This window comes from Peromyscus leucopus, chromosome 19, assembly GCF_004664715.2.
Source record: "Peromyscus leucopus breed LL Stock chromosome 19, UCI_PerLeu_2.1, whole genome shotgun sequence".
Taxonomy (NCBI): Eukaryota; Metazoa; Chordata; class Mammalia; order Rodentia; family Cricetidae; genus Peromyscus; species Peromyscus leucopus.
The window spans coordinates 41,186,989-41,211,422 of record NC_051079.1 but is presented as its reverse complement, the minus strand read 5'-3'; the positions used below and the strand labels follow the sequence as shown (position 1 = coordinate 41,211,422).

The window sequence follows — 24,434 nt, the reverse complement described above, 5'->3', positions numbered from 1 at the left end:
GCAATCTCTGAATCAAGTCTCAAAAAATTGGGGTTATTATATGACTAGTATTTTGTGGTCAATTTTTTTCAAATGTTACCCAAAATGGAAAAATATTTAATGAGCATTATTATCTTTATTCACTAAATACATATTGATCATATTATTCATATAAAATCAAGTAAGATACCATAACTGAGGTTAGCCAAGAAATGCAAACTTGGGTTAACATTTTAAAAAATCCACCAGTGTAACTCACATTTAGTATAATGGGGAAGAAGTCATATAACACAAAGGCAACATCTAATACAACTCTCAGCAAAATTTGGACTATCAGCTGATGAAGTCTGATAAAGCACATCTATGGTCAGCTACAAGCTAGCACCACACTTAATGGTGAGAGACCAAACTGAATCCACTAATGACTGGGAGCAAGACAAGAACATCCACTTTGAACTCTTCCATTCAACCACACTTCAACAGAACAAACACAATCAAAATGGATCTACCCATGATAAAGCTCCATGTTACCAAATATAAGACTTGTTTAACTAACCTTTCAAGGAATCAGGAGGAATTTCCTAGATGGGCTAGTTTCAATCAGCATGACGTTTAAGTTCCCTCCACTTTAATCCTTACACAAAGTGATGTGACATAATCTGACGTTAATTAGCCACGTGTTGTGTACTCTTCTGTCTCTCCTCCACTACCTTATGAGGGAAGCAATTCTGAAATGGCCAATCTGCTTCTTGTTCTTGTTTTTGCTTTGTCAGCCCTGTCCTGTGTATAAAACCACTCCTGTTGCTCAGCTCCCCAAGCCACTTAATTCCACGTTACAAGTGTTGCAGATCTGTAACCCTGGCACTCTTAAGCTGGGGTCTTACCTGGGCTGTTTACAGAAAGACACTGAGGCAGTTTTTGTTTTTGTTTTGTTTTGTTTTTTGAGACAGGGTCTCATTATCTAGCATTGACTGGCCTGGAACTCATTATTCGGACGATGCTAGCCTCCAACTCAGAGATCCACCTGTCTCTGCCTCTGTAGTGCCAAAATTAAAGGTGTGTACCACCATACCTGGTCCTGATGCAATCTTTTAAAAAAGAAACACTGAGCTGAGAGTACAGCTCAGTGACAGAATTCTTGTTTAGTGTTCCTAATGCCCTGGTTTTGATCTCTAGCCTTGGAGAACTACAGGTCTATTCTGAGCTGGGATGGTGACCTCCATGGCACCTGCAAATAGAGCACTAAGGACATGAAGAGGAGGGCTGGAGTCCAGGGTCATCCTCCAATACACAGTGAGTTTAGAGGCCAATGTGGACTACAAGACCTACATCAAAAAAAGAAAAACAAATAAAGCCAACTAAAACCTTAAACTAAACTACTGTTGAAGTCTTATCCTTTGACAAGTACAAAAACAAAGCATTCTTGAGAACTCAGAGAAACTATTCAAGACAAACTGATAAAACTGTTACCAAGTCAAAAGAAAAATCAAATTTTCAAGCAAGAGTTACAATTTTGTAAAATTTGTAGCTACTAATACGACCATAACAACTTTATAATACTTCAATATTCTGAAGGTAGCCTGCCCCAGGCAGTAAGAAGAAAAGGAGCCAGCACACAGCCAGCCCCGCCCAGGGCTCTCCATCAGGGACATGGTGTTGCCCACTCCATGGCCCTGTTGCAGCTGCTACCAGTGCTGATGTCTGTGGCTGCACAGAGTTGGTTTGGCCCCACCCTCACTGGCTGCAGCACTCAGGAGAGCAGCCCCTACACCTCTCCCGGGCAGCACAATAGAGCTGACCCTGTTCGCAGGGGCACAGGCGGCACTGATCCTGAGGGCATGAAAATGGAAGAGCTGGTCCCATCCCCCTCTGCTATGTGGTAGTGTGGGTAAGGGAAAAATACCCTTCCCCCCACCCTGCCTCTTGCTGGCAAGTGGGAGAACTGCCCCTCACCAACTGCAGCACTCGGGAGAGTGGACCCTGCATCTCACCTGGTAACAGCAGAGCTGGCCCTGGTTCTGCAGGTGTGGGTGAGCCCGCCTGGGGCATGACAGCAGGAGAAGCTACCCCACCCCTTGCCCCTTGCTGCATAGGGTGAACTAGCTGGGACAGCATTGGAGAGCTCACCCTTGTGGTAAGGATGGGGAACAACTGGCGAACAGACCAACCCTGCCAGAACCAAGGCTGAGTTAGCCCTCCCCAACATCCACCCAATCTATAAACTACTGGAGCACGTGAAGGGGCCAGTTCTATGGATCCAGAGCTGCATGATCTCCACAACACGGGGACAACAACAGGATACCCAAGAAGAGTCCCAGTGAGGGCCCAGCATCGATAGTGTAGCAGAAGCCAGAGGCCTTGAACCAGACCAATGACTCTAGAGCAAACACTTGCAAGTAGAGATGTGTGGACTGGAAGGTACACTCTGTGACTCACTGGGTCACACTGCAGCTTCCAAGTTGAGATGATTTTTTTTTCTTTTCTCTTAAATTTTATTTTTTTTTTGGGGGGGGGGGGTTGCAGGGACAGAGAACAGATGTGAAGGGGCCAGGAGATAAATGGGATCCAGATGCATGACAAGAACAAATTAAAAGTTAAATCTTTAAAAAAAATGCGAATATTCTAACAAAATTTTGTGTTACTATCTATTATGGTCCAATCTGGACAATGTGCTGTGAATATCGCTCTGTATAAATAAACCACTGATTGACCAGTAGCCAGGCAGGAAGTATAGCTGGGACAAGGAGAGAGGAGAATTCTGGGAAGTAAAAGGCTGAGGCAGAGAGACACTGCCAGTCGCCACCATGACAAGTCAGATGTAAGGTACGGGTAAGCCACGAGCCACGTGGCAACTTATAGGCTAATAGAATGGTTAATTTAAGTTATAAGAACAGTTAGCAAGAAGCCTGCCATGGCCATACAGTTTGTAAGCAATATAAGTCTCTGTGTGTTTACTTGGTTGGGTCTGAGCGGCTGCGGGACTGGCGGGTGAGAGAGATTTGTCCTGACTGTGGGCCAGCCAGGAAAACTCTAGCAACACAACGAAACATCAGTATTTGAAATATATGCATGTCAATGAAACAATATCTTCCAAGAGATCAAGGCTTCATGTAGATGCAAAATCCTGCCTGGATAATTGATTTTAACATATAGACTCAGGGTGAAAGCTTCTCACTTTATACTGCAACTAAACTTTAAGAAACCACCACTTTTCACGCTTTGGTATAGTGCCTGGTTTGAAACTCAGGAAGTCAAACAGAAACCCCAGAGATAAGCCTCACCAACAGATTAAGACAAGGAAGAGAGAATTTCTGATCTTGAAGACAAGGTATCTCAGTCAAAGAAAATGTTAAATCTAAAAAATAAAAAATAAAAAAAATAAACGGGCAGAAAACATCCAGGAAATCTGGGACACTGTAAAACACCAAACCTACGAGTAATAAGTATAGAGGAAGGAGGAAAAAAAGAAGAAAAGAAAAGAAAAGAAAAGAAAAGAAAAGAAAAGAAAAGAAAAGAAAAGAAAAAAATAACCATGTCAAATGCACAGAAAATATTTTTAACAAAATCATTTAAGAAAAGTCCCCCAATCTGAAGAAAGGGATGCCTATCAAGGGTGTAAGAGGCATACAGAACACCAAACAGACATGATCAGAAATGAAACATATAATAATCGAAACACTAAATGTACAAAACAAAGAAATGGTATTAAAAGTTGTAAAGGGGAAAGATGAAGTTACATATAAAGGCAGGCTCATGAGAATAAAACCTGACTTTTCCATGTAGACTCTGAAAGCCAGAAGGGCCTGAACTGATAGATGTTTCTACAAGCTCTAAAGACCACAGGTGCCAGCCCAGACTACTATACCCAGCAAAACTATCAATCACCATCAACAGAATAAGGAAAACATTTCACAATAAGAACAAATTTAAGCAATTTCTGCCCAGCACTTCAGTTCCACAGAAAGCACTCAGTCTAAAGTGATGGTCTGAAGAAGTCTGAAGAACTATACCCAAGAGGACAAAAAAACAAATAATCCCAGAACAGTTCATCAACAGAGGGGTAGAAAAACACCACTACCACAACAAAATAACAGGAATTAATAAATACTACTCATTAATAACTAACCCACAATTCTCCAAGGAAAAGACACCGACTAACAGATTGGATTTGAAAGTAGGATCCATTTTTTTTCTGCCTCCAAGAAACACACCTTAACATCAAGGATAGACATCACCTCAGTGTAAAGTATAGAAAAGGGTATTCTAAGCAAATGGATCAAAGAAGCAAGCAGATGTAGTTATCTTAATATCTGGCAAAACAGACTTCAAAACTATTCAGAAGAAACAGAGAAGGACACTACATAAAAAATCTACAATATATTCATTAATACAAATGTTCAAGTTTACTAACACTGCAAGGACTACTTATTTGCATATGCTCTTAGTGGGAGGAAATGCAAACTCTGTATCATATGAAGAAACAGACAGCTCTATCAAATAGAATGTAAACATGCATACAGAAATACACATCAAGAAATTATTTTATTAAATCTAGGGAAACAATATACCCTACTACAGAAAAACTGTACAAGTAATATCATTACAATTAGAAGAATAGGAATAAACAAAAGTGGCACTTGAAAGCTTCAATGTGAAGACAATGTAACACATAGTAGAAATTTTAACCATAAATATTTGCCAATAGCAAAATCTCTATTCCTATTAAGATTTAAGAACTTCATAAATATACTTGCATTACCTACTGTTAAGAAATTACTACAAATTTGATGCCTTAAAATAACAAAAACTAATTGCATTACACCTTAGAAGCCAGGGTCTCAAATCAGTTTCATGAGGCTGAATCAAGGCTGAGCTATGGTCTCTTTACAGGCTCTAGGAGAGAACCCAGGAGCCTCCTTCAGGATCTTAGAGCTGCAGGTATTCTTTAGTTCATTCAGATCACTCCAATCAATGCCCCCATGGGCATACAGTCTTCCTCTTCTCTGTGTGTGTCAAATGTCTCTGCTTTTCTAGTAAAGACACTTGTGGTTGCATGTAGGCTTACCTAGACAACATACAGGATAATCTTGCAATCTCAAATGAATGCTATATGCTAACTACAGGTTCCAGGGATCTCCATGTGGATATATTTACGGAACCACTTTTATATCCATCATAACAACAGTAATATTGCTATAAAGGCTAACAATATGGATGCTCAGCAGTGAAGGCATTTGCCAACAAACCTAACAACCTGGGTTTAGTTCCCAAGACACACAAGGTGGAGAGAGAGCACCAACGCCTACACACCATCCCCTATCTTCCACATATGCACCACAATGCACACCACCTTCTGAAGTGGGAACTATAGTTGGATGCCCTACTAGGAACTCTCGTGTACTGAAAGAGCAGGAAGTACTCTTAGCCACTGAAGCATCTCTTTAGCCCCAATAAAGAACGTTTTTTTTAAAAAAAAAGAAGTCTCTGTAATCAAATTTAAGATATTATTTTTGAAACTAAAGAATTATTGTTATGACAGTCTGTGTTACTCCAAATTTTAAAATTCATATAACTTACCTCCAGATCCTAACTGCTTATAGAATCTGTATTCCAAATGCAGCTGTGGTGCTCTGGATTTCATGGGCTCCTAGGCAAACAATTGAAAAACAAAAGACATTTCAGTTAAAAGACAATCACTAGGTTCTAACTCCAAATGTTTTAAAGTGTAGTATCAACTCATATACACTATAATATTCTACTAGGTATCTCTATTCCTCTAGATCTATATAAAAAAATCTGATACCATCTGTAGTCATATGTAAGTATTTGAGCAGCTATCAGAAGAACCAACAAGGTTTTAAAAAAATAATTAAATTAAAAGCATAGTTTTCTGCAACGAAAGATAAACACAACAAAAGAATAAAAAGACTGAGGGAAGTAAAAGGTTAACAGAAAGACTATGTCGATGCATTATGAGGGGAAAGTAGGAGCCACATCATTAGAGATCTGAACAATACAGTGAGAAGGTCTAATAGGCAGTGATGGGAAAGTGGGCAGCAATGGTCACAAGCAAAAAAAAAACAAGAATGAGAAGCCCAAGGAGGTATATATAAATATATATGAAGTGTACTAGAGACTTAGAATCATAAGGATTATTCATAGAAAATGGTAAGCTTAAATCTTGAGGGGCAATACAGAGTAGTAGTTAAAAGCATGGAGATTGAAACCAAATTATACAAGGTTTAAACCCTCGATTTCCCACTTCACTAGCTATGTGGTTTGGAAAGTTAACTTTGATGTATGTTGCAGTTCCTCATCTGTAAAATAGTTAAAACTTTTTATGATCCCCTCTCTCCCTCCCTCCCTCTATATATGCATGGATGTCTGTGTGTATAATATAAAATGTAACATATAAAATAGTGAAAGTAGTACCTTCCATATAACACCCCATTATTCATAAATTTTGATTAACTCTCTAAAAATATACAACCTTAAGATGTGAAATAATATCCACTTACACCATCACAAATGAAATTAAATATACACCTTAATCACTGATGTCCTCCAGGTAAAAAGGGAAATGGTCCTTACTTAGTTTAATAATTTCAACTTGATTCCTGTACTTCAACAGCAATAACACATTCTTCTGACTTTCCAATAAATTTAGGAGAATGTGACTATAGGCCATATTTCTCTCACAACACGAAAGTAAAAACGTTCCCAGTTACCCTAAATTATGAGTAGTTACAATTTTTGTATGTAATGCTGACCACTGCACTTATAAAAAGACAAACAGGCTGAGTGTGAAGGCGCACCCCTGTAATCCTAGCACTGGAAAAGTGGCAGAAATGGATCCTGAGTTCAAGGTCATTCTCAGCTACACAGCAAGATCAAGGCCAGCCTGAGCTAGAAAAAAAAAAAAAAAAAACCTGCCTAAAACGATAGTCAGAGTAAAGGAAGGGAGCCCTGCCCCCACACCTCCCCAGAAAAGGGCAGAAAAGAGAAGTAGACAAAATGAACTGAAATGAAAGGGCTACACGGACATGTACAGAGAGACTAGAAGATGACACGGTTGGCAGTTTCTAAGGCACCAGTGGAAGGAACAGGACGGACAAGTTCCAAGTCTGAAAATAACAGGACCGGAGGGGTCACACCTGATGAATTAACCAGACCCAGGGAGTAGGCAGCCTGGCAGCGGCTCCTGTCTCCTCTGCACACAGCTGTTAATTATGGCCGCTTCATCACTAGCACAGAACACCACACATTTCTATCCTGGAGGTTCCAATGCCATACAATGGGCTAGAACGTGAAAAAAAAGAACAATTCCACACAAAATCAGAATGCCCATTAAATACTGTACAGTTCCTGTAGGCTCAGTCTCTCTGCTGTGATTCCTATACACTGAGTCCTGTCTGCTGAAACTGGCTTTCTATGTAGCCCTTTAAAATTACCTAATGCATAACTGGTCAAAGTGCTGAGAACAAGTGACTACTGACTACTCAGCCCTAAATGGGACAACTCTATCAGTCCTCTCATATTCCCCACCTTATTCCTTAAGCCCTCAAGGAATATAACCTTCCTGAAGAGGGACAGAAAGAATGCCAGTGTCGGAGGAGTGGAAGGAGCGCTGCAAACGCTGTCTTCTGGCATGACACGGCCACTGCACCCATGAACTGAGAACAGCTGAGGTGCTGAACAAGACTACGCCCATCGACAACGTCCCAGCACGGATGGGGGCAGGGATGCATAAAGCATTCTGCACAGCTGACAGCTGATGGCTGCTGGAGAAGGGAAAGTGAACAGGGTGGGTGGGGGTGACAGGTTGACCATGCTCCAGAGATGGCCCGACACTCACAAGAATTCAGGCAGCACTAATGGGACTCGGTGACCTTTGGGTTTTGTTTCTTAAGGGACATAAGGTAGGAGGGAGACATACTGGAAGAAGTGGAGAAAGGGGAGAAGGAGAAAACAGGTATGATCAAGATACACTGTCTACATTTATAACATGGATAAAGAACAAACTTTAAATATATTTTAAATAAAACATTTATACTAATTTGGGCACCTGGCCTTAATAGCAAAAAATTCTCATAAAAAATTAGAAATGATTTTTCTCAACTTTGCCATCAATGAGAGCTTGATTATATTAACTGATCTCATAACTGATAGCCACAAATCCAATTAAAAACAGCAGTGGCAATCCTGCCATAAGCTAACCAGAGACTGTACAAGTCAAGTGTCGGTCCCATGTGTCCTGTGGGGCCACAGCCTGGTGCTTAGCGTGACAACGACACTTGGAGTAGGAGGGACTTTCCACTGCAGCTCATAAGCTGGCTTTCTTTTTCCTTGGATTCCTTCCCACTGCCTCTTCCTCTGACAGTCTGACTCACATTGTCCTAATAACACAATCACACTGTCAGGACAAGGGTGACAAGGGTAAAGAGAATGAGAAGACCAGGCCAACCTGGACCTCAGGGAAACCTGCCTGTCACTCAGAAAGAGAAAATACGCCTTATACAAATCATTCCTAGCACGCCTTTAATCCCAGCACTGGAGAAGCAGAAGCTGGTGGATCTCTGGGAGTTCAAGGCCAGCCTGGTCTACATAATGAGTTCTAAAACAGCCAGATCTAACTACAGACTCTGCCCAAATAAATAATAGATGAATGATAAAATAAATGAATAAAAGCAGTCCCTGGGTACAAATTCTTCCAGGAGGCAACTATTTTGTACCTGTCACACTGAGCACATGAAATTTTACTCCCATGACTGCTCTCCTTGCTACTACCCACACTCATGGCTTTCTGAATCCCTGAAAGTCAAGCAACAACCAGCTTTACCAGATTGATAAAACACCAGTAGAAAAAAACATTAGAAGATAATTGGAAGTATGCGTTCAAATACGATCCTAAATGCTAAAGACATAGTTATTTTGTCTAAATGTTTGAATCAGAAAGAAAAATTTTGCTTTTATCCACTTAAAAATACCTTTCTAAACTAAAAACACTGCCAAACTTCAAAATTTCACTTCCATGATGCTGCCAAAGTAAGGACAGAGTTTTCATGGCAGAGAAAACGCTGAGATTCTATACATCATGATATGCTTTGGAGACATCAACAAAACGTCAGTCATGCAAGCATTTTTCTTTTTAGATGAACACCCAAGTTATAAAATGTAAAGATGAAAAATTAATAAGCCAATAATTAAAGGAAATAATTGTAGAATAATAATCATGAACTTACCAGTTTAATCGCCACATATTCATTTGTGTATAAATTTTTACCTTGAAAAAGGAAGAAAAAAGTCAGATCCTGCTAATACTTTTAAATTTAACTTACATAACTTTCAGACCTGTACTGTTTTTACAAAAAAAAATATGTAAGACATTTAAATAGAGCAAACGCTTTTACTTCCAACTCTGAAAAAAAGGAAATTGCTATCAACTCGATAATGCATTTAATATTTCACTTATATTCCAAGTAGAAATCGGTACTAATAAATACATTATCCAATTATAATAAGGAAAATATTCTGACTGTTGTTATATTGCATGCAACTTAGAAAATAACCAATATTCAAGTGAATACTGAATCCATTTTAAGCCAGAATACCTTTATGAAAGAAGATTCTCCCCATCCACCATTTCCTTTTAAACCATTATGAAATACAGTATTATTATGCCACATATTTAATCCATATTAATTTAATCCGTATATTAAAAAAATCCAGATATATAAAAACTCTGGAATATGTCTAAAACATAATTAAGAAAACTAATCAATAACTGGCTAAAAAAAAACCTCATTAACTACTTTTAGAAGAGAATTATTAATGTCTCAACTTAAACAAATTATTTAGAGTTAAATATTAAAAAATGAAACAAAAAATACTTATCTCAATATATGGAGACCTTTCTAGGGATAAGAAAACGTGAAGAACAGGATTTTATGCATATTTGGTTATATGAAATACTTTAAACTTCTAAATACTGAAAATTATGTTAAGTACAAAGGTATGTAAATGACAAATCAGAATACAGGCTTAACATCACTAACATGCAAAGAATTTAAATAAACTACAATTATCTTTGTGTTGGATATAAGCTAAAAAAATTCCAGTGGTCAGCATCTGCAGCCCCAGGAAAAAAAACACTATGAAGAATTTGAGAGTCAATAAGCACAGAAGAACAATTTGAAATATAAATTAACATGTATCTTTACAAGTACATCGCAAAGAATGAAATGAAAATAGCACATGTTGTTTCTTAATTTCCAGTAGTTTTTCAATTAGCATGAGTGACTATTGTAACAAAAACAGAATGACTTGTTTGCTTGTTTTTAAACTGAGAAAGTGGCTCTGGTTACAGTGACTACTAAACACAAAACAGGCAGGTTATCAATTTTCATGCTTGGCATTTTTCTGTACAGTGCCCCTTAACCTTTCAGGAAGCTCCTAATTTCAGCTTCAGAAGTGCTACCTACATCTTTACAGAGCAGAATATTCATGATGTAGTCTAAATAATGTCCTTACTGCATAAAAATGTGTAAAGGAAAAAAATAGTCATATTAATGCTGGGTAGAATCAATCTCATAAACTCAACATATTTGAAACATTTAACCCAATAGAAATACCAAGTGGTACAGATCAAGTTTCATTCTGAAACTAAATAAGCCTACATAAATATTTTTCAAAATTTAGAGAATGTTTTATATTTTTAAGGAACTAGTTTCACATTTAGAGATGTTTTCATGCACTTTTTTAGAAATTCATTATGTATTAAAATGTAGGTGTCCTCTAGCAAATCTAAGTGAAGAGTGTTAGTAACCATTTTAGACTGGTATCCTAGTCACGACTGAATCAAAAATGAAAAAATGTTTCTTCAGAGCATTATATTCTCTTCATAACTATATAATTTTATTCTGAACTATTAAATATAGATTCCACAGAACCAAAACACATCAGCATTTTTGCTGGCTTTCATAGTCTAATCTTTCATGTCACAGCAAAAAAAGAAAGAAGGAAAAAAAAGTTGAATCTTAAAAAGCATCATCATCTTTGTTAATATTAGAGATCAGGCTGAATGGTGGGGATTACAATCATAAATATGAGTGATGATTAAATAATACACAGTCTTGTCACTGAGTACAGCCATAGTCCTACAGTTAGATTTTAATCAATATGTGTTACACACAAAAGTGAATGGTGTACAAAGTGTGTCTGTCTTTGTGGTATGAGTAAGATAAAGTGGATATAGAGAATTCCATTAAGGCTCTTAAGTGGCCAGGGCCGAGTTCATTGATATCTTAATCTGTTTCAAGTGACATTTCCAATACCGTTTTCTGCTACACTGAACCCAAAGAAGTTTTACCAATATTGTGGAATTGGAGTTATTACAGAAAACTATGTCCTTCAAATGTTACATATATGTTTATAGCAGGGACATCAGTATTAACTCTGCACTTCCAATAATAAAGAATGTTCAAGTTTAAAAATAGTTTTCCAGCTAGCTACAAACTACGTTTTCCAGGCTCTTTTTCAGCTTAGTGTAGCCAAGTAATTAACTTCACACCAGTGGACATGAAGTACAACACCTCCAATTTCCAGGAATGTAATATGTCCCGGAATCTTCTTCCTTCTTCTGTTTGGCTACTGGAAAGGAGTAGCAGCTAGTAAGATCACAGTACAGACACTAAAGCCCCACACTGAACATACAGGATACAGATACCCTGAGTGTTCTCCCTCTGGTCTGGGTTATGTGAAGAAAACAAAATAATTTGTTTAAAAAAAAAAAAAAACTGTATTTGGGGATTTTTAAATTCATTGTCATAGCATCATTGTCAATTTTTAAATTTTTACATTTATTTCTTTATGGGAGGGGGCGGGGGTGAGCATGCATGTTCCATGGAGTACATGTAGTGGTCAGAGGATAATTTGCAGAAGTTAGTCTGACTTGTCGTCATGTGGATACCAAGGATTAGACTTAGGTCATCGGGCTTGGTGACAAGTGCCTTTGTGCACTAAGCCATCTTGCCAGCCCCACCATCTACTCTTTAATTTTACATTTTCAAGTGTTTCAGAAATTTTTTTGCAGAAGAAAAGTCAATAAACATAAAAATGATGAATTTACCCAAATCTTTACATAATGGAGAATAAGGCTTATGGAACTTTCAACACTAATTTTCAAGCACAAACATCAAAATAAGTAGTTGTGAGCCATTCAGGAATAGGAGGAAAAAAACAAAATTAAGAGAAGTTATAAACTCCTGTGGAAACTTATGTCGAAAGGTACCGTATCTTATTTCAGATATGGTAACTCATAAAGTTATTTCTGACTTTTTTTTAATGTAATGCCAATCAGACACAGCCAAAAGGAAACAGAAGAGAAACTCGGGAAACTAAAATTAATTATATTCACAAGTCTGAAAGCATCATACAGAAAGCCAGAGAGCAGCCACTCTCAACCTGTGGGTCATGGTCTCTTTGGGGGTGGTTAAACAATCCTTTCATGGGGTCACCTAAGACCACTGGAAAACACAGATATTTATATTACAATTCATAACAGTAGAAAAATTACAGATATGAAGTAGTAACGGATATAAATTTATGCGGAACTGTAGTAAACACTGCAGTGTTAGTTAGGAAGGTTGAGAACCACTGCCATGAAGGACTGCAGAAGCACCCTGTTTGAGTTAGTGGCAGAAGACAAGAAGGTAAGGAAAGCTGACGCAAAGGCCTTTATTATAGAGTTTGGGGGAAGACAGGACAAGGTAAACAGATTTGGACTGATGTGTCTCCATAGTTCCAATGACCTTTGGGTGGAGGGCTGGTCTCTAATAGCACAGCACAGAATACTGTCCTTGGACATATAGGCGGATAAAGAGTGTAAAGCTGGAGACTGGATAATTCCCATACACAAGGCATGCCCCTACTTAAGTCTCTGGTAAATGCTCTTTTCCTAAGAACTGATCAACTCTAGGAGGCACAGGTCCTCCCCAAACAAAATGGTTTTTTGCTTTTGTTTGTTTGTTTAAGATGTCCAAAGAAGTCTTCTGGGTATTTCAGAGGACTCAGGTTCAACTCCCAGCACCAACACGGCAGCTTACAACCATCTATTACTCCAATCCAATGGATTGAACACCCTCTTCTAACCACCACAGGACTGCACATACATGGTGCACAGACATACATACAGGCAAAACACCCACACAAAACAGAGGGTGGTGAGGAAGAAGAAGCCTCGGCACTGACACTTGATAAAATAAAAGTCAAGACAATGCACAATAAGCTCACCAGACACTGAGGCTATAGAAACTCTTGGATTGTTAGACACAGGGCTCTCGCCTGCCCCTCCTCTACACAACACCAAGTAAAGACTGCTAGCGCCAGAGGGATCTGAGGTACCTCATCTTTCAATTTAGCCTAATTCATTCAATAAATTGGTGCTGGTATCAAAAACTAGTTCAGAGAAGCTTAATGTTGCAGTGAGCTTGCTGTAGGTAAAGTCAGTGGCTGAAACAAGTGAAATCAGTCACTGCTGAGTATGACTCCCCCAAGTCTTTTTTTTTTTTTTTTTTTTTTTTTTTTTTGGTTTTTCGAGACAGGGTTTCTCTGTGTAGCTTTGCGCCTTTCCTGGACCTCGCTTTGGAGACCAGGCTGGCCTCGAACTCACAGAGATCCGCCTGCCTCTGCCTCCCGAGTGCTGGGATTAAAGGCGTGCGGCACCACCACCCGGCTGTGCTAGTCCTTTATATTATACTTTAAATTTAATATTTATAATAGCCTAGAAAGTGATTCATGAACTTTTTCAGTATATGATCAATGTTAAGAATTGGATGATCTAAAAATTTGACAGAAAGTAAGTAATCTAGTTTCTCTAACTCCCAAGTAAGAATACTATCTTGGAAAAATAGGCCATTAAATATTTGTCCTTTCAAACATTTTAGTCCCTACTAAATGCAAAGAAATTTGCCAACTACATCGTTTATAGCTATGTACAAAGAATGTCACTAGCTTTTATTAGCTTGCTTCTTCATTCATTCATATTTAATGTACATTAGCAACACAAAACAAATGAAATAGAAAAGACACTACAAAGCAGGATGTTTTACAAGATGATAAGAGATAGCTCAGTAGAAACATACAAATCATTCTATTTTAAATGACTGATGGGACCCAGTGAAAACTGTGAAGTCTTTTTTTCCCTCAAGTTCACAGTCTTGGTCTAGTGAGGCAAGCCTTAATGTACCTTAGTACTGATTCGTGTGACACCATGCCACATTCCATGTTTCTTTTCAATGGAGACAGTCTCTACTCCACTAGGACTAAGAAGACTGAAATCTCACATCTCTATCTGTCACTGAACCGCTCTGTGGCATTCAGCAAGTACCTTCCCTGTGGAGCCTCAGGTTCCTGAAGTGGACAGTTAGGAGCTTCAGGAAGCCCAGCATTTCCCACACTGTTACAGCATAAGTAGATACTTGAGACCCTTGTTAAAGAAATGACCCTGAATCTTAGCCTAGGCACAGTAGGGCAAAGGAAAGAGGAGAACGGTGCAGAGAAAGAAGCTATTATAATAAGTAAAAGTTAATTTTACATAGTATCTTAACTTTTGACTTTAAGCCACATATATGATTCTAAAGTGATCAGTTACTAAATGTTTTGAAATATGAAAATGGAACCTAAATATCCACCCAAAATACACTATACAACAAAAGACTTCCTGGAAGCTATGACCTTTGTATGGGTGTTTTGCCTGCATATACATGCATACATACATACATACATACATACGTACATACGTACATATGTACGTACGTACGTCTGTGCACTATGCACTTGAGTCTGATGCTCAGGAAGGTCAGGAGAAGGCACAGGATCCCTTTAAACTGGAGTTACAAGTGGTTGTCAGCTGCCACATGGTGCTGGGACTCAAACCTGGGTGCTCTGAAAGAGCAAGTGCCACAGGCCATGGCCTTTTAAATTGACTTTTTCTTGTTTTCTCACATTCTTAAGAAATAAGAATAATCTCAAATAGACATCTAGATACTAGGGAATTCCTTACAAATCAAAGCACAAATAACTAAGAAATTTCCAACATCTGCATTCTTTATAACCAGCACTTTGAGAAACCATGGTCAACTAAAGCCCCCAATGTGTACAATGGAAGAACTTAACAACTAAAACAAGAAAGTAGCTTTACAAGTGTATTCGGTTAAAAAAAAATTCTCTTCACATTATGTAATAAAGAAACAATCTTACCTAATCGTAATTCTCCAAAATTGCCACATCCAATTTTTTTCCCAACTCTAAAGTTAGGTCCAACCATTAAAACTCCAGATGACGAAGACCCAGTTCCTCGAGTGCTGTGCCCTGATCGACCACTGGGTCGTGCCATTCTATCATCTGATTTGTCCTTGTCTTTCTTTTTACTATCCATATCAAGTTTGCGGTACTCCACTTTGAATTCTTTAATCAAGACGAGCACAATGAAATGGGGTACTGTAAGAGTAGGTGCATCACTAGGTAACAGTACCCGATGAGCAACGTTAGCATTCAGACTTCAGCGGATAGACAGTCAACTGATGCGTGTTCATCCCATTCGGACAACTCTTCACAGTTGTCTTCTCAGCAAAGTATGTCTTCAAAATTATCTTCTCGGTGATACAAGCTGATGTTGATAGAGAGCTGTAACATTACAAAGAGAAAACTGTCAACAAAGATAACACACATATTTAGGAAAGTGAATGACAAAAGCTTAGGTTACCTGTTGAGGTCCCTAAAATCAAAACACAGTAGACTCTTAAATCTACCATTACTTTGTATGTCATACTTTAAGACCAAACACCACAAAAACCAAATTCAACTTTAAAAAAAAAAAAATGTGTATTTGTGTGTACATGTGTACATGCGTATAGATGTTTATATGACCATGAGCATGTATGTGGGCACACGTATGTGCATGTATGTATGAAGGCCAGAGGTAGCAATCAGGTATTTTACCAGCTTTTGTCGCTTTGCTAAAACATAATCAAAATCAGCTTATAAAAGAATTTATTTTGGCCACAGTGGTGAGGAAGGCAAGACATCAGGTGGCTCACACAGAAGTTGAGAGATCATATCTCAATACAAGTAGCAAGCAGAGAAAGCAAATTGTAAGCGGGGTAAGACTGAAAATGTAAGCCTACCCCAATGACCCCAGCAAGGCTAGACCTCCAAAGAATTCTGGAACCTCTCCAAACAGCACCACCAATTGGGGAACAAGTGTTCAAATATATGTGTCTATGGGGGCCATTCATATTTAAGTCACCACAGGTGTCTTTCCTTAATCACTCCCCACCTCTTTCTTTCTTTCTTTCTCTTTTTTCTTTTTTTTTTTGGGGGGGGGGTTACTAACCTAGTTAGAGTTCACTGGCTAGGCTGGCAGGACAGCAAGCTCCAAGGGCCCGCCTGCCTGTGCCCCTTTCCAGTGACAAGGTTACAGAGGCACACATCATGCCCGCCTTCTTCCATGAGCACTGGGATCCAAACTCGGGTCCCCATGCTTGTGCAGGAGCTACTTTTCCTCCTGAGGCAGCTCCCTGTCCCCCACAAACACAAAACTTAAAAATCAGAGAGCTGGTTGTTTTAAAACAACAAAGGAAAAAAGTCCTGAGTGTGTCATAAAACAATCTACACTGGTTAGCCTAGACATCCCAATTTAAAGTTACTGCAATTAGAAAAAGGAGTACTCAAAAAAGTCTGGGAAATTAATACAGCGATTCTATTTAAAAGCGGAAAAACACCACATTTCAAAAACACATTAAAAAAAACAACACATTTAAATCTTAGCTATTTTCTTCACTCCTGTACACTTAATTTTTAGACTTTTCAAAAGTATATTTTTATTTTATCTTCATTTCAAAAGTATCTTCTCATTTACTCAAATATTTATTATTCTTTATATATAGGAAAGAGTCACAAAACTGATATACAAAAACATAGTCTTCATATCTCTCAAGGAAAATAATTTTTATGTAACACTCAAACTAAGTCTTTAAAGAAGTAATTTCACAAGGCTAAGAGATGTTTCTTTTAGAGGCAGGGTTTTATTTTGTACCACAGTCTGGTTTCAGACTTACAATCTTCCTGACTCAGACTCCCAAGTTCTAACATTACAGCTATATACCACCATGCCTAGCTACATGTATTGAATTTTCCAAAATACAGATGAAAACACTAAAGCATTAAAGAAAAAATGTTGGGGACTTTTCAAAGAGCAATCACACACTTCCTTTAGAAATTTCAGGTAGCAAATGCATGTGACCTCTGTGGGCGGTCTGGCAGCTGCGTCACATCTGAACACTCCAAGTGGGCTTCCGTTCCTTGCACTAACGGTGTCAAGCTGGGCTGTGGTGACATATGCCTGCAATGCCCTCACTGGGCTACATAATGAAACAAGGAAGGAGAACAGAACACCTCAAAATGTAACTTGTAAAAATATCTATAAAATCAACACAACCCCAAGCAACTAACTGGTCAGTGAGTTTGTTTTCTAAACTGAGAAGACCATTCCTAAAGTAGATGTGGAAATGCAGAATCTAGAATAAACAATTTCAAATCACAAAAACAACATTCAATATACAGCACCTGATGCCAAAGCTTACTAGGGAGCTACAGTAATCAAGATAATGTGGAGCTACTACAGAACGGGTAAACGCAACAGCAGACTCCAAAACAGCCACACAGATGGTCAGCTGTTTTCCACTAAGGCACCAAGTTGATTCCAAAGTGACATGGGTCACAATAACCATACATCTGTGTGAAAAAAAAAAAAATGAACCTGCTTCGACCCATGAAAGAATAATATGCAATGAATCATATGTCTAAACACAAAAACTGTAGAACCATAATGGAAAATAGCTTTGTAAGCTTATGATATATAAAAGAAAAATAAGATTAAAAGTTAATAAATAGAACTAAACAGAAACACCAAAAATTAAGGGAAATTAGTGCATACTTTTATGAATTTGCATTTATATACAATTAAATAATAAACTTTATTTTTATGGGAAAATATTGAATATATTTTCCACAAGGAATGTAAGCAAATAGTCAATAAATATATGAAGTCTTGCTTATCATAACAATGGAAATACAAATTAAAACCATAAAAATATCATTTCATACTCATAAGCATGGCAAAACTTTAAAAGACTATCAATAACAATGCTAGCAGAAATTAAAAACAAATAGACTTGTCATTAATTTCTGGTACAAGTATAAAATAGTTGACAGTTTCTTATAAAGTATATTTATCCTATGATCTATCAATAAAACAATGTATTCAGACAGATTTGTCACCAATTCTTATTGTAACCTTATTTATAATTAACCAAAACTGGACACAATCAAAGTATTCTCAACAGAAGAATAAACATTCATATAACAGGATACTATCTGAATCACAAGTAGCTCAAAAGACATCAGGCACAAATGAGTTATAGTCATTGAAATCCTAGAACCAGCAGAACTAAGCTACAGGAATAGAAATCAGCCATGGTTTACCAGGTAGAGGATAGTTCACTAGAAAATATCGTGGAGGAACTTCCTCATGGATGTGTACGTATGTGCTATACCTTCATTAAGGTACAGTATAGGCAGCTATACATTTGCCAATGCATAAAACTACACTGAAAACCTGCACATGGTGTTATATGTACACTGCACCTCAAATTAGGGCTTTTAAAATAATAGCTGGGCTGATTGAATGGCTCAGAGGGTAAAGGCATAGTGCTTCAATCCCCCAAAACTGCCCTCTGTCCTCCACACATGCATGCACACAAATATACATAAATAATTTAAAATAAATATTAAAAAATGATGCCTATTCATGAAACAAAAGCTTAGCACAATATCTCAAAGCATATCCCCCTTATTTTTACATAAAGCTTATCTTAAGATGCAGCTCTTTTAAATAGTTAATGAACTGTTAACTATTAACTAATATAATAGCAATATTTTTGAAACTTTTAAAATAAAATTCCTTCTCTGCTTTTTTTCCATTTAGAAAAAAAATTATTTTCTTTGGAAATTTTTTGTATTTTCGATGTATAGCTTTTCATTTATGTTTAAATAGTGAGCTATCCAAAACCATACTGTACATATAAGAAACCAAATAATCCACAAATGAAGTAAAAATGTTCCACGGATATTTACACATTTCTCCCTCCTCAGCATGTTTGCCTTCCCAGAGGTAAGCACTCCTCTCAGTTTACTGACCTGGAAGGGGTTGGGGACTTCTTAATCTGAAATCCATGACCTCTCCAGCATTTTTCTGATGGAAGAACCCATAGTTTTCAACGATGACACAATCTTTAAGGAGGAATGAACAACTAACAAGGTACACTTCCATTTCCTCACTGAACTGTTGTATAAACACACACCTTCTTAGAAACAGGGCTGGTATGTAGCTCTTTCATAAAGTACTTGCCTTCCACATGCAAGTGGAACCTGGGACCTGAGCCCCAGCCCCAGCACTTGAAAACTAGATAAATAAATCTCACAAACAATCTGTCTAAATACTAACACCAGTGGTTGAAAATTCAACTATGTTTTTTTAAATATCTAGAATAGTTTCAATAGACATACTATCAAAGGCCTAAAAAATATTTAAGTCAGAAAATGAGGAAGAAATATTACATACTGTTCAGTTTAGCACCCACACAAAGCGAATTTATTTCTGCATTTCCTAGTAGTCGATCACAAAGCACAAATATGACTAGATATGATTTGCTGTGTTCAATTAAATTCCAGTTACTTTAGAAAAATAGCTAAGGAAAGAACTGTAGTGTGTAGTGTGTGGTGTGTAGTGCTGTAGTGTGTAGTAGTGCTGTAGTGTGTAGTGTGTGGTGTGTAGTGCTGTAGTGTGTAGTGCTGTAGTGTGTAGTAGTGGTGTAGTGCTGTAGTGTGTAGTGCTGTAGTGTGTAGTAGTGCTGTAGTGTGTAGTGTGTGGTGTGTAGTGCTGTAGTGTGTAGTAGTGCTGTAGTGTGTGGTGTGTAGTGTGTAGTAGTGCTGTACTATAGCTACAGATATTATCGAGAGTGAGACTATGAATGTGTTTAGAGAAACAGTCAACTCAGGGGATACAAGGAACATGACTAAACAGTAGATCGTAAAGATTAGGCATCGTAACTACTGAGGTGTGTCACAGAAACACACCCTGTTCACAATTTTTCATAACACAAAATCTTTATAATGCCTGAGGATACTGTAATTTTTCTAACAGCTGTTTCCCCTTTAACTGAAATCCTAATCTTTCTACTAAACTTAGTAAACATAGTTAGCTACATGAATGTGTATAAGTGGTAACAAAATGTATGTTAAAAGACAGGGAACTAGCCAAAAGGGTGCTTTTTCAATTGTCTTTAAGAAAGAGCAAATATGAATAATCAATTGTCTTATTTTCATGAACAGCTTCAATTGTGATATACTGACATCCACTAATAAAAGAGCTTCTCCATCTGGAGAACACTAGTATTACCTGACTGTGTGTAGACACACAGGGACTGGTATACTCTAATTTGACAATCACTGACAAATCTTCAAAACAGAAAATCAGATTTTCTAATCTGCATGGTTCAATCATTTAAGACCTTACACAGAGGGCTGACCTAGATAAAACAGAGAAACAGTCTTAGAATGTATCTGTGTAGTTACATTCCACCTCCTATGTCAAATAGACACCCATGAGAAGTTCTAGATTTTTAAAATAATTTAATATTATACTAACTTTCAAAATATTGTTGTAGTTTTTTAAAAAAGGAAAAGAACTAGTCCATGAACCTCTAATAAACATTAAAATTTACAAGCACAAAACTGTAACAAAAAGTTAATATCAAATTTTATATTCAAATCTTATTTGTGACAGTGTTATTTCCCCACAGGTTTGTTACATGAAATAAAAAAAAAATTATATATATGTATTTATATAAGCAACACTAAACAGACCCACTAGGTTGTATGTATTGTGTGTATATATGTATGAATATAAAAATAATAAAGATGAGACCTTGAATTTGAAAGGAGTAGAGGGGACATAGAGGGAGTTGGAGAGGGTGAAAATGATGAAAAGTATTCATGCATAAAATTCTCAAAAAGTAGAAAGTTAAAACTATGTATTTATTACAAAAAGGCTCATTTGGGGTATCAAACGCTTTATTCAGTCTCTATGAAAAACTGTCTCAGAATATGTGTCTTCAAGCCTCTCTGAAATGTGAATGAACGGAGACATTTGCGATGTGATGGCTGGCCACTGCATCACATGCTGTTAGCAGCAAGTGCCCCAGTTCCTGGGGTCTGGCATTACTCCAACCATAGTTGTCTACAAAAAGAATAAACACTTATTTTTAAAGTTAAATCATTAGCTGCAATGTCAAAAATATGGACATCAGTTTCTTTAATTACACACTACAAAAATTGTCTCAAATGACTTAGAACCTATCATCTAAAATGACTTAATATTTCTGAAACTGGATTTCAATGATGCCCCTGTACATTCCTATGAAGATGATCCAGGACTGTCTAGCCTTTGAAACTTACCACCTAAAAGAGGGAAAAATGCAAAAAAGAAAAGAAAAAGGAAGGAAGGAAAGGAGGGAGGGAGGGAGGGAGGGAGGGAGGAAAAGAAATTTAAAAGAAAAAAGAGATTACTAACTGGTTTTTATATTTCTCTCAACTATGGATGAGGTAGGATCCACCTAACTAACTCGTGGGTCTTAAACAGCAGTTATTTAAAATGACACTGTCTATTAGAAAAGAAAATAGAGTGCACATCTGTAATAAGGAAAATCATATTGTTTTTGTTGTTATTGTTTGTTTTGTTTTGAGAAAGGGTCTGCCTACATAGCCCTGGCTGTCCTGGAACTCACTGGTTTAGACTAGGCTAACCTCAAACTCACAGACCCACTAGTCTCTGCCTCCCAAGTGCTGGGATCAAAGGCATGAGCCAACATGCCTGGCCCAAAAATAATGTTTAATGAGACTTTCAGTTCTATAATGAACGGTGGGTGTGCGTGCATGCATTTGTGTGTGTGCTCTCGAGAAAGAGAAAGGAGTACTGATCTTAGGTAAAATACATTTCTATAGATTGTGGTCAAAAATATTCCTACAATTAAAACTAATATATAACAAGAGGAATACCAAATCATAGCACATTATAATTAGGTACAATGAAGACAATTTTTAAGTAAGAATCTATCAAATTCTAAACTTCCTCAGCAGAGGAAAATTTGTAAGTCTAATTAAAAGAATTTTCTAGCCATCTAGATCTGACTATTCTCAAGTAAGTAGACACCATGATAGGTATAGTTTGAACGTGTCCCCAAGGGCTCACATGCTGAAAACTGGGTCCCCAGTGTGATACTAAAAGATAGTGTGATTTTTTTAAGCAGTCCTAGAAAAAAATCAGACCTAGACGGTCATCAAGATAAACCCTTGGAAGTAATTTAGTTCCCAAGTGTCATAAAAGAGCTTCCCCTACCCTCTGGTTTCCTGTCTCACCATGTGACGCTCCATCCACAACCATAAGGACACCCAAAATGAATTCTTCACCAGAACAAGCCAATGTCATCTGCATGCCCTTAAATCTCTAGAACTATGAGCTAAATCAACTTCTATTGGAGGAGGGAGGGTGAAGCATAAATGTGAGCATATAGTGTCTGTGTGATCACGTTTATGCGTGTGTGTATGCATACATGTGCACACGTGTGGCAAGTTGTGGCTGTCTTCCTCAATTGTTTTCTACCTTATCTTTTTAAGATGGGTTCCCTCTCTGAAACTAGTACTGACTGACTTGAGCAGTTAGTCAGCACATTCCAGAAATCCAGCTGCCTCCACTGTTCCCCAGCAATAGACTTAGGGATGTATGCAACAACCACATCTGGATCTCTTGCAAGAATCTGGGGAATATGAACTCATGATCTTATGGTTGCACAGCAGACACTTTGCCAATGAGCCATCTCATCAGGCCAACTTCCTTTCTTTATAAAAGCATTCAACTTCAAGTTTTCAGAATGCTAACAGAAAGCAGACCAATACACTAGGATGTGAGCGTGTGGAAGTCCACACAGTGTCTTTTGTTATCAATTTCACAAGTGGATTTGTTTTTTATATTTATTTATGTGTATGTTTATGTGTGTGTGCTACATATGTGTAGGTGTCTGCAGAGGCCAGAAGAGGGTGATGGATTTCCTGGAGCTAGATTAGAGTGTGTGAGAGACACCTGACATGGGTGCTAGGAACCAGACTCAGGTCCTCTAAAAGAAGAACAAGTGCTCTTAACTTCTTAACTACTGAACCATCTCTCCAGCCCCTCATAAGTGAGTATGAACACCCATACATCTTTCCTGAAGCCCACATGTCTCAACTGTCAGCAGAACTGTAAACTACCCAGTCTTCTAAGCACGTACTATCTACATACAGAGAACTGCGGATCAGACTCATAGTCTGACCATTTAAGAATTGTCTTTCCAGGTAAGATGGTGAGAGAGAAGCCCTCAGAACCACTGGCTGATTACAGTTTGGAAATGAAACAGGAATATTTTATCACTCCATCAACTACTTCTCCAGTCCCAGAACTGACCTGCCTAACCCTCCAACAAACCTCTTCTACCATGGAACCCTCTGAATTACAGTAACAACTAGTCTGGCAAGATACACCCAGGGGTACAACAGTAGGAACGACCTCATGAATGTAACCTGCTGCTTTCCAATTGGTTTCCAGGCCTGCTCTAGAAAACTCATGCCTAGTACCATAAATCTGACTCTGAACCCATGACTCCAGAGCTCACAGGCCCCTACGTTGAATTTATTACTATTATTCTGCTAAAGAGACACAGTATCGAACCGTCCCGAGAATTCATCTTTCCACAGCCCTCCAACCTCACTGGGGAAGTTTCTTTGTGCAGCAGGCAATGGCAAGCACAGAACTCAACTAATCAGAGGAAAGACGGTGTCAGCAGAGCACTCAGGCAGAAGTAGGAAGTGCATACTACACTCCTCCTCACACCCCAAAGGCTCAGGGACTGTCAAGGAAGAGGGGAAGAAAGGTTCTAAGAACCAGAGGTGAGGAGGTAGGCGTGAAAGTGCCTTTGGAACATAACAAGGACCACTGCACTGCGGACTCACAGCAGCTGTGACTGTAAGATCAAGCCAGTCGGCACACTACAGAGAGGGAGGAGGAGTTCATGAGCCTCCCCTGTAACTGAAGAGCTACTGCCAACTGCTAGGGGAGGGAGAGCCAGTTTTCTAAAGGGTGTGGCCCTGGTAGGTGACCCACACTCCAGCAGATGGCCCCACACCCATGAGTACATGAGCAGCACAGATTGAACTTGGTGAGTTATTAAAAAAGAAAGAAGACATGAAATTGGAAGGGGCTGAGGAGGTGGATATGGGGAAGTCAAGCAGAAGAGTTGGGGTGA

General features: G+C 38.2%; 1 protein-coding gene across 1 annotated transcript in view; it reads right to left on the bottom strand.

Annotated features, from left to right (window-relative positions):
• The window catches only part of Csnk1g3 (casein kinase 1 gamma 3), an 86,485-nt gene that overhangs the window by 46,906 nt on the left and 15,145 nt on the right, over positions 1-24,434 (bottom strand). The window contains exons 2-4 of the mRNA XM_028871838.2: positions 15,238-15,663; positions 9,222-9,262; positions 5,557-5,626 (exon numbers count right to left, since the gene is read on the bottom strand). Coding sequence (XP_028727671.1) covers positions 5,557-5,626; positions 9,222-9,262; positions 15,238-15,415 — 289 coding nt within the window. The 5' untranslated portion in view covers positions 15,416-15,663. The remainder of the gene's footprint in view (positions 1-5,556; positions 5,627-9,221; positions 9,263-15,237; positions 15,664-24,434) is intronic.